Source organism: Tachyglossus aculeatus, chromosome 13, assembly GCF_015852505.1.
Source record: "Tachyglossus aculeatus isolate mTacAcu1 chromosome 13, mTacAcu1.pri, whole genome shotgun sequence".
NCBI lineage: Eukaryota > Metazoa > Chordata > Mammalia > Monotremata > Tachyglossidae > Tachyglossus > Tachyglossus aculeatus.
Window position 1 is genome coordinate 15,420,505 of NC_052078.1, and position 16,307 is coordinate 15,436,811.

Below are 16,307 nucleotides of genomic sequence, written 5' to 3' on the forward strand. Positions count from 1 at the left end.
AGTATATACGCTTTCAGCTCTCGGGGGGTCTGTTCGTTGATTTGTTGCAAGCATTGATGCCTATTCTTCAGCAGTGCACTGAACTGTTTCCTTCACAATGTAGTCCAGCATATGGATAATGCATTGTTTTTTCAGGCACACTGGCCTGCATGAATGGGCTTTATTATCAGGAATGTTGTCTTTGAAAACAAAGCAAAGACCTCTGGTAGGTAAGTCGGACTTAAATATAGATATTAGAAAAGTGCTTGGCACATAATAAGCATTAAAATACCATACTTATTATTGTATTATTTTTATGTTCCTACTCTGTAGATAGATGTAAAGGGCAAGGGCGAGAGAGCATATCTTAGTGGATAGAGCACAGGCCTGGAGTCAGAGGGACCTGGGTTTTAATCCCAGCTCCACCATTTGTCTGCTGTGTGACCTCGGACAAGTCACTTCACTTCTCTGTACCTCAGTTCCCTCATCTGTAAAATGGGGATTAAGATTGTGAGCCCCACATGGGGCAGGGACTGTGGCCAACCCGATTACCCTGTATCTACCCCAACGCTTAGTACGGTACCCGGCACATAGTAAGCACTTTGTAAATATCATAAAAAAGAGGGAGACTAGTCTTCCTAAAATATGCAAGGAAAAACCTTAGGCACTGAGAGAACTGGGTTCAAGATTGTTGTTTATCATTTAGTCAGGATAGTGGTTTTTCAAAAACAGAACTAATTTCATTTTGAATTTTAACCATTTTTAATTTCTTGCCTATTATGCTTGATTTATATCAACAGTTGTTTTTGGTTTCTTTTGATAATTACAGTACGCTTTCCATTTTGAATTTGCGTGATTCCTAATGTGCTAAATTTAAATATCCATTTTCTAGCAAACTAAAATTCATTGAGAAAAGAGGTCATAATAGCCTCTGGGGCCAGTTTAAGCTTTCTATATTCTGGATTTGATTTTATTGGTTAAGAAAGGAAATAGGAAATTAACATTCACCAGCAAATGCCATAAATAATAATAATAATAATAATAATAATAATAATAATAATAATAATAATAATCCCCATGGTAAGACAGCTTTCGGGCAAATTGATGACCTGTATGCGATCAGTTTTAAGATTTCAATTTCAAGATTTTTGAGACACCAGCTATATCATGGCTTCACCTGCCTTCTTTTCCAGAGAGGCCAAGCCGGTGCCACTCAAGTATGGGACAATTCCCGGAAAAATGGGGCTACTGCAGCGGAAGAAAGGACATTTCCATTAACACGGCCTGCTCGGTGACCGTAAAAGGCTGACGGAAGGTACTGAATTCTTACTAGTACCAGTAGGAATGGCGGTGGCTCAGACAGGGCCAGAAGGATCTGAGACAGTTAGCTCCCTGTGCCTTGGCCCTAACACAGATTCATTTGGTGATGGAGGCTTTACAATTACGGTTTTGAAAATTCCACTCATCCTGTTCCTCTGGAGGCCCTCTGGTGGGTGAGGGGGAATAGTGGAAAGACCTAGGATGGAGAATTAAACACCACTTGGGCTACCACAAACCTAAAATAAACCCTTTACCTTAAAGAGAACCAAGAGTGATCTTGAATGCAAGCATGCAGATTATCCTCCTCCTCCCTTTTGTAAAACAAACACCAGAGCAGTTCACTAAGGGTTTGGAACAAGCACCATTCATTAGTGGTGTGGAATAGTGACAGAATCTCAGAGTTTACCCCTCCAGATATTCTAAAAATATTTTTAGTACAAATACGTGTAATATAATAATGAAACAACCCAATATGTTCACATTTACCAACATATAGCCCACGAGGTGTGTACAGGTTTTGAGGCTGTAGGCCGCTAAACGCGATGGAAGAATCCCAGGTGAACATGCATATGCTTAGCCCAGATCCTTACTCAGTTGATCTGCATTTGGTTCCATCCCCAGGTTCGGTGGTTAGTGACTACATTAATGGCAATCAGAGAGTGGCTTTCACTGTGTGGGAAACCGGAGGGGGAGGTGGGGGGACAGGGCTGGCATGCTTCTGGAATTATTTCTTCTGCCTTGTTGCCTTATGTTGGAGGGCTGGTGCTCAAAACATGGGTCTTTTTTGCTGTTGGGAGGGACAGGCCTGGGTGTCAGAGGAACTGAGTTCTAACCCCAGCTCCACCACCTGCTTGGGTCAAATCACGTAACTTCTCTGTGCCTCAGTTTCCTCATCTGTAAAAAGGGGATTATATACCTCTTCTCCCTCCCCTGGGACTGTGAGCCCCATGTGGGACAGGGACTGATTATCTTGAATCTACCCCAGTGCTTAGTACACGGCTTGGCACATAATTAAGTGCTTAGTGAATATTATTATTATTACAGTGTTCCTCCCACAGTGCTCCTAATAAATACTGTTGAATGAATAAATGAATGCTCCTGTAGAGCTATGGAATGTAATGGGAAGAAAAACATCTTGGAGTCGAATGTCAGGAAGGAATAAGGTGCTTCTGAAACAAACTGTGTAAACTGAAAATGTGACTGAACCAGTGCATTGTATTTATGCCTGAACTAAGCACTAGAGCCGACTGTGTCCAGTAGGTCTGCATTTCAGGCTCGATGAGTGAAGGCCAGGGCCTAAGACTGACCTTGTTCAGAAGTTTGTGAGGATCGGGAACAGAAGTCAAGAGTGGTGTACTCCTCTGGGGTGTCTTTTGGCTGTAGATCCCAGAGCACTTTGGCCCTCCCCGCACAGCAGTGGAAGAGCCTTGGCTGGGGAAACCGTGTATTTCTACAGAAATACTCCAATCATCGGACAAACCAAACCACTGGCAGAGCTGGGGCAGGAAACCCATGGCCGCCCTCCCACAGAGGGAGGCCAACCGCGAAGTTGGTTTCATGTCCACTGGTGCTTGTGCCCCGGGGGGCATCCCACGGTGGCTCACATCCGGTGTTGTTCAGTTGGTGGCACAAGAGGCTGAGCAATGCGTAAGAGGAGGGAAATGGTTCGCCTAGGATTTCCAGGGTTGTTTTTTTTAACGTTCCGGGGTTTTTGTTGGTGTTGATTTTTCCTGGGAAAGCGGCAGGGCCGTGGGGCGGGAGGTGGAACAAGGCAGCGGATGGCAGTGCCTTCATAATGCCCGGGCGGCGCCGTGGCTGGGCAGGGGGACCAGACGCTGGAAAGGAAGCGAATTCACCCCCGAAGTCCTGGGCGGGTCCCAAGGTGGGAAAGGGTCGCCACCCCTCACCTTCGGCCCTGGCTTCTGCCTGGGAGAGGACGGGGCTTTCTATGGAATCAGCCTCCTCTCTGATCTCCCATCCTCCTGTCTCTCCCCACTTCACGCTGCTGTCCGGATCATCTCTGTGCAGAAACGCTCTGGGCATGTTAGTCCCCTCCTCAAAAATCTCCAGTGGCTACCAGTCAACCAATGCATCAGGCAAAAACTCCTCACTCTCGGCTTCAAGGCTCTCCCTCACCTCACCCCCTCCTACCTCACCTCCCTTCTTTCCTTCTCCAGGCCAGCCTGCACCCTCCTCTCCTCTGCCGCTAACCTCCTCATTGGGCCTCGTTCTCGCCTGTCCCGCCGTCGACCCCCGGCCCACGTCCTACCCCTGGCCAAGCTAGCTCTCTTCCTCCCTTCAAAGCTTTACTGAGAGCTCACCTCCTCCAGGAGGCCTTCCCAGACTGAGCCCCCTCCTTCCTCTCCCCCTCCTCCCCCTCTCCATCCCCCCGTCTTACCTCCTTCCCTTCCCCACAGCACCTGTATACATGTATATATGTTTGTACATATTTCTTACTCTATTTATTTTACTTGTACATATCTATTCTACTTATTTTATTTTGTTAATATGTTTGGTTTTGTTCTCTGTCTCCCCCTTCTAGACTGTGAGCCCACTGTTGGGTAGGGACTGTCTTTATATGTTGCCAACTTGTACTTCCCAAGCACTTAGTACAGTGCTCTGCACACAGTAAGTGCTCACTAAATACGATTGATTGATTGATTCAAAGCCCTACTGAGAGCTCACCTCCTCCAGGAGGCCTTCCCAGACTGAGCCCCCTCCCTCCTCTCCCCTTCCCCACCCCCCCCGCCCTACCTCCTTCCCCTCCCCACAGCACCTGGATATGTTTGTACAGATTTATTACTCTATATATTTTACTTGTACATATCTACTATTCTATTCATTTTATTTTGTTAATATGTTTTGTCGTCTGTCTTCCCCTTCTAGGCTGTGCGCCCGTTGTTGGGTAGTGATCGTCTCTGTAGGTTGCCAACTTGTACCTCCCAAGCGCTTAGTACAGTGCTCTGCACACAGCGCTCACTAAATACGATTGAATGAATGAATATGGAAAGGATGAAATGGGCTTGGAAAGGGGGAGGGGGTGATGCCCCCCTCCCCCGGTGCCCCTAGAGACTCCTCTGCCCGGCGGCTGGCTCCTTGGCGAGGCTGCTGGGCCAACGGTCCTTTGGAGGAGGGGAAGGGGTTGCCTGGGGACACGGGACCTGGGTATGCACCGGCCCTGGGCATGCACCGGCCCTGGGCATGCACCAGACCTGGGCTTGCACCGTACCTGTGCATGCACGAACCTGTGAATGCATCTAACCTGTGCATGCATCTAACCTGTGCATGCATCGAACCTGGTCTTGCACCGTTCCTGGGCTTGCACCGTACCTGGGCATGCACCATCCCTGGGCATGCACCGGACCTGCAGCCAGAGTCAGTCAATCAATCAATCAATCAATCAATCAATCGTATTTATTGAGCGCTTACTGTGTGCAGAGCACTGTACTAAGCGCTTGGGAAGTACAAGTTGGCAACATATAGAGACAGTCCCTACCCAGCAGTGGGCTCACAGTCTAAAAGGGGGAGACAGAGAACAAAACCAAGCATACTAACAAAATAAATAGAATAGATATGTGCAAGTAAAATAAATAGAGTAATAAATATGTACAAACATAAATACAGGAGCTGTGGGGAAGGGAAGGAGGTAAGATGAGGGGGATGGAGAAGGGGACGAGGGGGAGAGGAAGGAAGGGGCTCAGTCTGGGAAGGCCTCCTGGAGGAGGTGAGCTCTCAGTAGGGCCTTGAAGGGGGGAAGAGAGCTAGCTTGGCGGATGAGCAGAGGGAGGGGACTCCAGGCCCGGGGGAGGACGTGGGCCGGGGGTCGATGGCGGGACAGGCGAGAACGGGACAGGCAAGAGTCCTTGCCCTCTCCGGTGCTTGGCACCGGCAGCAGCGGGTTCTCTCTCCTACCCCGGTTCCAGGAAAATGGCAAGAAGCCCCGTGGTCGCCCCCAACCAACAGCCCAGCCAAGCGTAGCCTCGACCCCCGGGGAAGAGCTTCCTCTCCCCCCTCCCCCCCAAGCTCGTTCATTCATTCACTCGTATTTATTGAGCGCTTCCTGTGTGCAGAGCACTGTACTAAGCTCTCGGGAAAGGATCATTCAACAATAAGCAGTGACACTTCCTGTCCACAACGAGCTTACAATCTAGAGGAGGAGAGAGAGAGACAAAGATGCAAATAGACAAAATGACAGCTACGGACAGAAGTGCGGTGGGGCTGGGAGGGGGGGAGAGCAAAGGGAGCAAGTCAGGGCGATGCAGAAGGGAGTGGGAGATGCAGGGGGGGTGTCTGTTGTCTTATCCTCCCCCGAGCGTTTAGTACAGTGCTCTGCACACGGTAATAAGCGCCCAATAAATACGATTGAATGAATGAAAGGTGGGCCTGGAGTGGGGGTGCATGGGCTGGAGGGTGGGCGGCCTGCCGCACGGGGACCGAGGAGGATTCCGGGGGCACAGTGGACCCCGGGGACAGAGGGGCACCTCGCGCTTGGTCTATTTCACCTCTTTTTTCCTCCCTCCCTCCTTCCCTTCCTTCCTTCTTCTCCGGCCCCGCCTGGCCTGCTCTCTTTTCGTCGCCCTGTGGCTGCCCAGCTCCCACTGCAGCCCCGGCCTCCCAGGGGGCTGGGAGCCACGCCCCTCCGACTGTTCCTGTTCCTCCTCCTCCTCCTCCTGTTTCTTCTTCTTTTCCTTCTCCTCCTTCTCTGGGCGGCGGCAGCTCCAGCAGCGGCAGCAGGAGGCGGTGGATTTCGAGTTCCAAAGAGGAGCCGCCGTCTCCTTGGCGCTTCACACTTCTCCCTCTATCCTTAGGTCTCGGTCTCATCTCCTCCGTCTCTCCTTCTCTTGCTTCCCTCTCCTCCCAGTCTGTCTCTCTCCCCTCTTAGTCTCTCTCTCCTCCTCCTGGTCTCTGTCTCTTCCCTTTTAGTATCTCTCCTGTCAGTCTCTGCCCTCTCAGTCTCTCTCCCATTTTAGTGTGTCTCTCCTCCTTTGTCTCTCCCCTCTCGGTCTCTTTCCTCCTCTCAGTCTCTCTCCCTTTAGTGTCTCTCCTCTCAGTCTCTCCCCTTTTAGTGTGTCTCTCCTCCTCTCAGTCTCTCAGTCTCTCTCCCTTTTAGTGTGTCTCTCCTCATTTCAGTCTCTGCCCTCTCAGTCTCTCTCCTCTTTCAGTCTGTCCTCTCAGTTTCTCCCCTTTCAGTCTCTGCCCTCTGTCTGTCTCCCCTTTCAGTCTCTCTCCCCATTTAGTGTCTCTCCTCCTCAGTCTCTCTCCCCTTTTAGTGTGTCTCCTCTCAGTCTTCCTCTCAGTCTCTCTCTTTAGTGTCTCTCCTCCTCTCAGTCTCTCTTCCTTTAGTATCTCCTCCTCAGTCTTTGCCCTCTCAATCTCTCCCCTCCACTCAGTCTCTCCCCTCTCAGTCTCTCCCTTTAGTGTCTCACCTCTGTCTATCCCTTTAATGTCTCTCCTTGCAGTCTCTCCCCTTTCAGTCTCTGCCCTCTGTCTGTCTCCCCTTTCAGTGTCTCTCCTCTCAGTCTCTCTCCCCATTTAGTGTCTCTCCTCTCAGTCTCTCTCCCCATTTAGTGTCTCTCCTCTCAGTCTCTCTCCCCATTTAGTGTCTCTCCTCTCAGTCTCTCTCCCCATTTAGTGTCTCTCCTCTCAGGCTCTCTCCCCATTTAGTGTCTCTCATCTCAGTCTCTTCCTCTCAGTCTCTCTCTTTTTAGTCTCTCGTCCTCTCAGTCTCTCTCCCTTTAGTATCTCCTCCTCAGTCTCTGCCCTCTCAGTCTCTGCCCTCTGTCTTTCTCCTTTTAGTGTCTCCTCCTCTCAGTCTCTCCCCTTTCAGTGTCTCCTCCTCTCAGCCTCTGCCCTCTGTCTCTCTCCTTTTAGTGTCTCCTCCTCTCAGTCTCTCCCCTTTCAGTGTCTCCTCCTCTCAGCCTCTGCCCTCTGTCTCTCTCCTTTTAGTGTCTCCTCCACTCAGTCTCTCCCCTTTCAGTGTCTCCTCCTCCCAGTCCTGCCCTCTCAGTCTCTCCCCTTTCAGTCTCTCCCTTTCGTGTCTCTGCCCTCTCAGCCTCTGTTCTCTCCTTATCCGTCCTCCTCAGTCTCTGCCCCTCCTGTCTGTCTGTCTGTCTGTCTTCCCGCCCCCCTTGCAGGCTTCCCAGCCGCCGCCACCTCCCCCGGAGAGTCACACTAAGGTGGCAGTGCCCTGCCCAGTTCACTTGGCCATTCTGCCCAGCGGAGTGCGGCTGGTTAGTTTTAAACCCCAAGAGGGCTCCTTCCGTAGCGCTTAGAACAGTGCTTGGCACCTAGTAGGCGCTTAATAAATGCCATCATCATCACAACCTCCCCTTGCACACACACGTATCCCCCGGGCCCACTCAGCCACGGACACACAAGCGTCCACACGCCCGCCCAGACGGGCACAGAGCCACCTCCCCTTGGAAATTGCTGGCGGGGACGCAGAGAAGGAGAGAGGGAGGAAGACGGTAGAGGCAACTTGTTCTTCTCCCTGTCTCCTGCCAGGCCATTACGGGCGAGCTTTCGGGAGGGGGGAGAGGGGAGGGGGCGAAGGGAAGGGGGAGGAGGGAGGGAAAGACGGGAGAAGGAGGGGAAAAGAAGGGGTGCACTTGGTGAAACTCCTCTGCCTCGGCTCATCTTGTCTTACTCCTCTCCTTCCCACAGACACCTCCGGCCAGGCTCTCCCGGGCCAGATCTCCTCAGCTTCCAGAGGTCAAGAAGCAACACACGGATTCTCATTCATTTAGCTATACAGAGATATAATAGACATATATCTCTATCTGCATCTGTTTTTTTTTTTTTTGTTTTTTTTTTATTGGCTCGAGTCTCTTTTTCTGGGAAATGGCCCGGGCAGCGTCTTCTGGAAGAGGAACAAGTGTGGGAAGAGAGAGAGGAAACCGGAGCTAAATGACAGGATGCAGGCGACTTGAGACACAAAAAGCGAAGCGTTCCTCCCGGACCGGGCCATTGCCGCGCCGCTGGCTTTCCTCCCGTCCGGCCGGAGGGTTTTCCGGAGCCCAAAGGATTTCGTCGACCGGCCCCCCTTTCCCTGTCCCGGTTCCTGCCCCTTCCCGGTCGCTTGGAGCCGGTCCTTGCTTGCCACCGGGCCTGGGCTGCCCGCCCCCCTTGGCAGGAGAATGGGTTGGGGGCTGCTGTTGTGTTGGGCAGCGCTGACCATCGCCCCGAGCCGCGCTTTCCGGAGCGGTAAGTGACCGGCGGGCCAAGGGGGAGGGTGGGCATGGCCACCTGGCTACCTACCCTGGCACCTGGCTAGCCCCCCTGGCACCTGGCTAGCATCCCCTCCCCGCCTCGCCCAGCCTCCAGGGCGAGCGAGGACCGGCCTCAACCGGGGCCTAAACAAAGTTTTTGAGCAGGGAGGGGAAAGAAAGAGGGGTAAGTGACCGGCGGCCCAAGGGGGAGGGTGGGCATGGCCACCTGGCTACCTACCCTAGCACCTGGTTAGCCCCCTGGCACCTGGCTAGCATCCCCTCCCCGCCTCGCCCAGCCTCCAGGGCGAGCGAGGACCAGCCTCAACCGGGGCCTAAACAAAGTTTTTGAGCAGGGAGGGGAAAGAAAGAGGGGCAGCCCCAGCCCCCAAGAAGTTGTTTCAGGTGGGGCGTTTTCCCCCTCGAGCCTCCTCCTTTCCCAAGCAGCAATTACCTTCATAATATTTCCTCCCAGAGGCAATTAAAAGACAATCCCTCCCATAATCAATCCATCCATCGTATTTATTGAGCTCTTACTGTGTGCAGAGCACTGTACTGAGCGCTTGGGAAGTACAAGTTGGCAACATAGAGAGACAGTCCCTACCCAACAGTGAGCTGCCAGTAATCTGCGGGTGGCAGAAAGTTAACATACACGTTAAAAAGTGGGTTTGCCGGAGGCTCTGTATTCTGAATATCCAGCATCATCTGATGGTACCTGCTGGTAGCAGTATGTTCGTGTGTCTGTGTGTGTGCGTGTGTGTCTTTTCTCCCCTAGCCGTCCTAGCCGAAATCTCGTCCCCCTCATGCGAATGTTTGGCTGAAAGTCTGGAGTTTGAATGAAAGTTGCCTAGTGTCAACAGAAAGAAGAGCCTGACGTGGAATACAACAGTTCTGCAGCTCAGGGGGCTGGGTTGTCAGAAAACCCCTAGCAGGTTGCCTCCAGGTCCAGTTGGTTGTTTAACCCACTCACTGTTAAGTAAATTAGAACATGTGAGGGCCCTAAACAGTACGATGGAGCAGCATAAACGATGTGTTTTACAACGTGATCTGGTTATAGGGTTGTCTGACTTCCACTCTATAATAGGTGATGGCAGGGGTGTGAAGACACTCTTTATGGTAAATCCTCTGGCAGTTATTATTAAGTATTTATCAAATATTTACTTTTCCTTGACTTGCTTTTCAATCAAGGTAATTAGAAGAGACGACACCCACCACTTACTATACTATATTGTTTTAATAAGGGGGCTTTAAGTGGAGCATTTTGTCACTAAGAATAATTTAAGTTTCATTTTCACGAGGAGTTAATCTCTCTAATACGTTTTCTGGGGACTATGGGATTTAAGAAGGCATAGATTTCCAATTCTCATTAACCCTCCCAGTTTTTTTTTTATAACAAATACACTAGGAAGGCCAAAACACAAGGGGCAACGTTCATTTGTGCTGTATAAAGGGGTTTCAATTTGTAGTGTCTTTCAGAGCTCTTTGGTTAGGGACACAGGGATACAATAATCTCCTGTGTTTGAGTTTTCCAAAAAATCCTTAGTATTTTAGAGATGTACCATTTTATTATTCTTCCGCATCCGACCGTTCAGAGATGCGCAAATAATAGATTTTAAATAAATGGGGGAGAAACCCCTAGAAAATGAAAATGTGGGTACATATGATTTTCTTAAATTTCTTGGCTGAAATGATGAGGGGGAAGGCCAGTGGGGAAACTGAGTAGCAAACAATGAGCTTGAGTAGTTCTAGTTGTAATGCGATGGTCTTTATTGGAGGCACCAAGGCCATTAACCTCCTCTGTAACTTTCCAGATCTGCTAATGCCATGTCCACTTCCCGCCCTATACCAGTGTATGCTGAATTAATTAATTAACCTTATTTAGGACTAATGGTCTAGAGTCATTAGAAATTGCTCTTTCTTAATCAACTGTTAGAGAGATTGACCAGAGCCAGGGAATCTAGCAGTCCACATTATCTTATTATACTGTCACTTTCTCAGAAGTCACAGATTAAAGAGCACTAGTGGTATTGCATCTACCTAAATGTCTCTCGAAGTGACTCTGTCAAGTGACTAGAAGCAGCGCTGTTTTATTTCACTCCTTTAACAGATGCCAGATTCTGCCATGTTGTTTGTACAGAGCTGGAGGAGGTTTAATGAGACAGTCACTTTCCAAGTCTTCTGCAAATTTGAAATAATGCAAAAATCTTAGCAGAGCCACAGAACTGAGTCCAATACAATGATTAGCTGGGATTTGGGACTCCTGTTGCAACATTATTTGTTCTTGGCAAACATTACGTTTTTAAAAGCCAAAAAAAGAGGAGAAAAACCGAGAAGTCCAAAAAATGTAGTTAGAAATATCTACTTTGAAGAAAACAATGTACTTATATTGTCTCCTTCTAATTTATGGGCAAGGCTTTCTATAATGCATGTAGCTTTATGCATTTTTGATGTGCACTTCATCTTTCATTTCCATTTGACCTGGTTTTCCTGTAATAAAATTCTGTACTTTTATAAATTCATGCTGAGAGCAAAGAATGCCATTTGCTTTCCACAGGGAATCTATTAGATGCAGTATTAAAATCTATATATACCATTACTGGAAATTTGTGATTGATAGGCTTAGAGATTTTACTGGCCATATACCTGTTTCTTTTACATAGTTCATGCACACATTTTTTATTGCTGAAAATTAAGCATCAATAAATGTGGCAGCATTTTAGGCTGAAGATCTGTAGTAGGAAATCCATCATGGAAAATGACAATGCCAACATACCCTAAACAATAAAAACAGCCCGACACACTGGCTAATTTAGCTCTCAGTGAATTATTCTATGATTTTGTTTTCCAAAATGATGATCCTCAAAGCCATTAAGGCCACTTTGACCAAGATATTAGCGTCATACGGGCTACCTGTTCTTCCTGGCTACCGTGACTTTTTCAGCAGTTTTATAATTAAAAATAAATGTTTTGGGATCCCCCCCACCCCCCACCATTACTTTGATCTAGTCCCCAGGCCTAAGCAACTTTTCTTAGAGGAGGGACCCTGAATCATTTCTGCTTCACTAAATACACTTTGTTCTCTGTCGGTCTGGATTTCAGGAACAGAGATAACTTCAAATTGCTTAGATTGTGGACTGATAAAACAAAAGGAGGTTTTGCTTTAAGCAAGGATTGTGGGGGGGGGGGGTCTATGAAGACAATCTCCAAAGGACAATGACACAGAGCAGGTTTATCATCAGAAAGCAGCAGGGGGGAGGTGGTCAAACAGCATCTTTTAGTCACCGTCTACTTAGGACTTGTTACTTAATAAGATTACATTTCTTTGGGTTAATTAAGTCTAGCAGAAACCCCCTGGGAGCATGTTAACATCAATTGTAGGGATTTAATGTTGAAGATCTTGTTCGTGGGAAGAGACCTGACAAAATCTGCTCTCCTTGAAATGTAGTTGGTGCTTTATAACCAGGTCCCAGTGAGAATGAGATTTTAATCTCGTAGCAGTGTTTGAGGCAGTAAAGAAGAAAACCCGGAAGAAAGCCTCAGAGTTTGCTTAAGAAAAGTTGGAAAAAAAACGTTGGTCTTACCGTGGCTAGGGTAAATATGTCATTAATTTGCAAAATTAAAGCGGGAAAGTGACGCCGATGAAGTTGGGATGTAGATGAGTGATTGTGCTGACCAGTGAAACAATGGCCTGTTCTTCTCATTTTCAGATAAATGTGGTGACACTATAAGAATCGTCAGCCCCGGGTACCTTACGTCTCCTGGTTATCCTAATTCGTATCACCCCAGCCAAAAATGTGAGTGGCTGATTCAGGCTCCTGAGCCCTACCAGAGAATTATGATCAACTTCAACCCTCACTTTGATCTGGAGGACAGAGACTGCAAGTAAGTGAGACTCTCCGTCCGGGGCCCTAGGGCGCCACCTAGTGGCCAAAGCTGGCGACACACGCGCTTTTCTCGCAAAAAAAAAAACGCTGATGTGTACAACGTGGGGTGGACAGGAGTCCAAGAGGGATTTGAAGCCACACCAGATCATGTGTTTGTGGTATAGATATTAAGGTTTCTGCCTTGTACTTTCTGATCCTCCAAAGCCACACAAGATTAGCTTTTATTTCACTTTGTAATCTCTGTGTCTCCCTTTTCTGTGATGCAGGGCGGGGGGGCCTGTTACCCATTTTTCCCACTGAAACTCCTTCCTGAGCCTCAGTCATTTTTTTTTAACGGGCGGAGAGGAAGGCAAAGCTCCCGGTAGCATTTTTATGAAAGATCATTGACCGCTAAAATGTACGGCAACCACAAATAATGAAATGGGATATTTTAGCAAATCTTTGCTGAACATTTGCACGGTCTTTTAGGCTGTGAGCCCACTGTTGGGTAGGGACTGTCTCTATATGTTGCCAGCTTGTACTTCCGAAGCGCTTAGTACAGTGCTCTGCACACAGTAAGCGCTCAATAAATACGATTGATTGATTGATTGATTTGATAGTTAAGGGCTCTTCTCCCCCTTCTAGACTGTGAGCCCGCTGTTGGGTAGGGACTGTCTCTATGTGTTGCCGACTTGTACTTCCCAAGCGCTTAATACAGTGCTCTGCACACAGTAAGTGCTCAATAAATACGATTGATTGATTGATTATTTATCCTATTTCTGTTTGATGGAGAAGCCATACATTGATTCTGGATGGGTCCCATGGCAATAGAGTAAGTGAATATTAAGCAAATCTTCTATAAAATCCACATTGTCTTATAAGATTTACTGAATGGTGTTCCAAATATCGGTCAGTCATTCCATGATCCTTCAGGAAGAAGTGGCAATGGACCTGAGGTACTGATTTTAGTTGCTAATATACTGAGGTTTCTATTCCTCATTTCATTTTTTAAGAAAACATTCAGGGGCATATGGAATAAAGGCACTTACCTTTCTAAGAGTTTGATTTCATTCCTTTGTGATAGATTGGGTAGACTTCTCATTTATGCTTATGTTGAATTAGCTGAAGAAACCAATCAATTTTCCAGTTGAAGTTATGATTTTGGATAGTGTTAGATAAGGCAGTCAGTACTGACCAATATTCTGTCATTTATATGTATAAATATATATTTGTGCACATACATATATATATACATATACACATATATGTATACATATACTCTCATACATACACACACACACATGCTACATATATAGTCAGTAATTTACCTGTTGTTGACTTGCTCACATCACCATATTCTACTGTCCTTCTGGATACTGCTTTGCCCATAATCCGTAGAGATTTTGAATTTGAATAACAATTTTTGTCTGGAGTATATACACCTTTGTTTCAAGGGGAAAAAAATCTATTAAAATGCCCAGTCCTTAGTGTTTCTTGAAATGACATATTTTCCCAGATTTAAAAAATGGTTTTGCCTGATATTAAGTGTAAATGATGCATGCAACCACTTCAGTGAGGAAAGAATCATTGTTATTTTGGAGCAGTTATTGTAGGCTATTCAGAATCTATACACAGCACAGTCATTACCCCCACCGTTTCAGGACAGAATAATATGAAAACATTCCCACTCCCTGAAAGTTATTGACCCACTTTTGTTCCACTCTAGCTAGAATTTTGAATTGTGTAGGATCCAGTCAACCTGAGTTTTTAATATTTTTATGTGCTCATTAGTAGCAATAGTAATAATGACAGTCGTATAGACATCTCTTTTTATTTTATTAGCTAGAACCATAGAATACAGTGCGCTGCAATGTCCTCCTAACAAAGTAGTTTAGGACAGTTTCTTGTACTGATCATTTTTCACCCATATTTTGAAGTTTGTTTCTGAAGGAGTGCCTGGAGGGAAGGTGTTGTTGACTCACGCAAATTTCCAGTCCCCTCTAGTGTAAGATACCTTTGCTCCTCCCCGCTCCATGTACATGAACTTATCTGCCCCACAGAGCATTAGAAAGTCTATTTCATTATTTCAGATGTGCCTGTAGAAGCAAATGAATCATCATTTCTTAGTTCTCTAACTGTAAATGATGACTGTCTGTGTGTTTAATATGTGAATCTAGGAACTCTGACTAATGAATGTTTTATTCATTAGAAGTAGCATGGCCTAGTGGATAGAGCCACAGGCCTTAGGAGTTAGAAGGACCTGATTTCTAATCCCGCCTCTGCCACTTGTCTCCTTTGTGACCATGGGCAAGTCACTTCACTTCTCTTGGCCTCAGTTACCTCATCTGTACAATGGGGATTAAGAATTTGAGCCCCATGCGGAACAGGGAGCAGCATGGCTTAGTGGAAAGACCACGAGCTTGGGAGCCACAGGTCATGGGTTCTAATCCCAGCTCTGCCACTTATCAGCTATGTGACTTTGGGCAAGTCACTTAACTTCTCTGCACCTCAGTTACCTCATCTGTAAAAAGGGGGATTAAGACTGTGAGCCCCACGTGGGACAACCTGATTACCTTGTATCTACCCCAGCGCTTAAAACAGTGCTTGTCACATAGTAAACACTTAACAAATACCATCATCTATCAATCGACAGGGACTGTGTCCAACCTGATTAGCTTGTATCTACCCCAGCACTTAGAATAGTGCCTGACACATAGTAAGTACTTAACAAAGTCCATTAAAGGAAAGTCATGGCACTGGCAATTGCTAAGTTCTCTTGATTTAGGCTCCTGGAAAAGAAAGAGAAGGACCCCAGAAAATATCATTTGCCATAAAAGCAGGCAGTTTATTGAAATAAGAATACTTTGGATATACCAGCATGGTCAAGTGGTCGATTTATAAAAACCATGCTCATTGTGATGGATTTAGTTCTTCCTTAACAGCCATGGTGAAGAATTTGCAAATCAGTGCTGGGTGTCTAATCAGTCAATCAGTCAGCCAATTTGTATTTATTTAGTGCCCTCCTGAGTACAGAGCTCTGTACTATGTACTTGGAAGAATTCAATAGAATTAGTAGATATGATTCCTGCCCTCAAAGATCTTACAAGTTGCCACAGTAAACTGGCCTGGCGTGATTAAGTCAGTGTAGGCTGCGGCTGGGTAGGAAAACTCTACATCATATTTTGCAGTGCAGTTGCCTAGTTTGCCAGTGGCAAATCCATGTATTCAAAGAAATTCCCCAAAGTTCTAGTCTAGACTTTGGTGTGTTAACATCCTTTCCTATTAGTCTTCAAATATGTGTAACATATGTCTAGATAGTGTACAAGTCAGTGGTAGATAGTCTGAAAACTTTTCTTCCTCAATGGATAGAGGGCAGTATCTACAGTCTTTTAGGCTGAGGGAGGAAAGATTGAACTGATTGGGCAACTCAGGTTGCCCAGGTGAAAGTAATGCGAACATATTAACAAATGGGTTTTAAGTAGCAGTGCTGTTTGGCCATACATCATCTTGAGCCTTTTCCAAAACATTCAAAAGATAAGCAAATTAGGAACCAGATTGAATATGGTCATCTGGTAATTTGTGAATATTTTCTAAAATGAAATAACTCATTTCAGATATCAAGAAAACAGATTGAAACAAAGACCATAAGAGCCAAATAAGATGTCTTTATTTGGGAGAGCTACTAAAGTGGTTTCCAGAAGTTATTAATTCCATATATTTTTAAGCGCTCAATAAATACGATTGATTGATGATATATTTTTATTTACATTGCCAGCTCTACTGAAGTTATTAATTCCATAGATTTTTATTTACATTGCCAGCTCTACCGAGACCTCTCCTAAGAACATATTAATAAAATGGGTCTTTTCAGTTTGTCTTTTTAATGGCATTTGTTAAGCGTTTACTCTGTGCCAGTTTACTCTGTACCACTTCTAGACTG

At 46.5% G+C, this 16,307-nt stretch overlaps 1 protein-coding gene across 6 annotated transcripts in view; it reads left to right on the forward strand.

Moving 5' to 3' along the window:
* Nucleotides 1-7,295: 7,295 nt before the first annotated feature.
* NRP1 (neuropilin 1) overlaps nucleotides 7,296-16,307 on the forward strand; it is a 132,047-nt gene continuing 123,035 nt past the window's right edge. For 5 of the 6 annotated variants that reach the window (XM_038755590.1, XM_038755592.1, XM_038755593.1 and 2 more), the window contains exons 1-3: nucleotides 7,296-7,529; nucleotides 7,963-8,502; nucleotides 12,212-12,386. In XM_038755590.1, the coding sequence (XP_038611518.1) occupies nucleotides 8,436-8,502; nucleotides 12,212-12,386 (242 nt within the window). In that variant the 5' untranslated portion in view covers nucleotides 7,296-7,529; nucleotides 7,963-8,435. Of the gene's footprint in view, nucleotides 7,530-7,726; nucleotides 7,767-7,962; nucleotides 8,503-12,211; nucleotides 12,387-16,307 lie in introns of those variants that run through there. The other variant, XM_038755591.1, reaches the window with a different exon arrangement.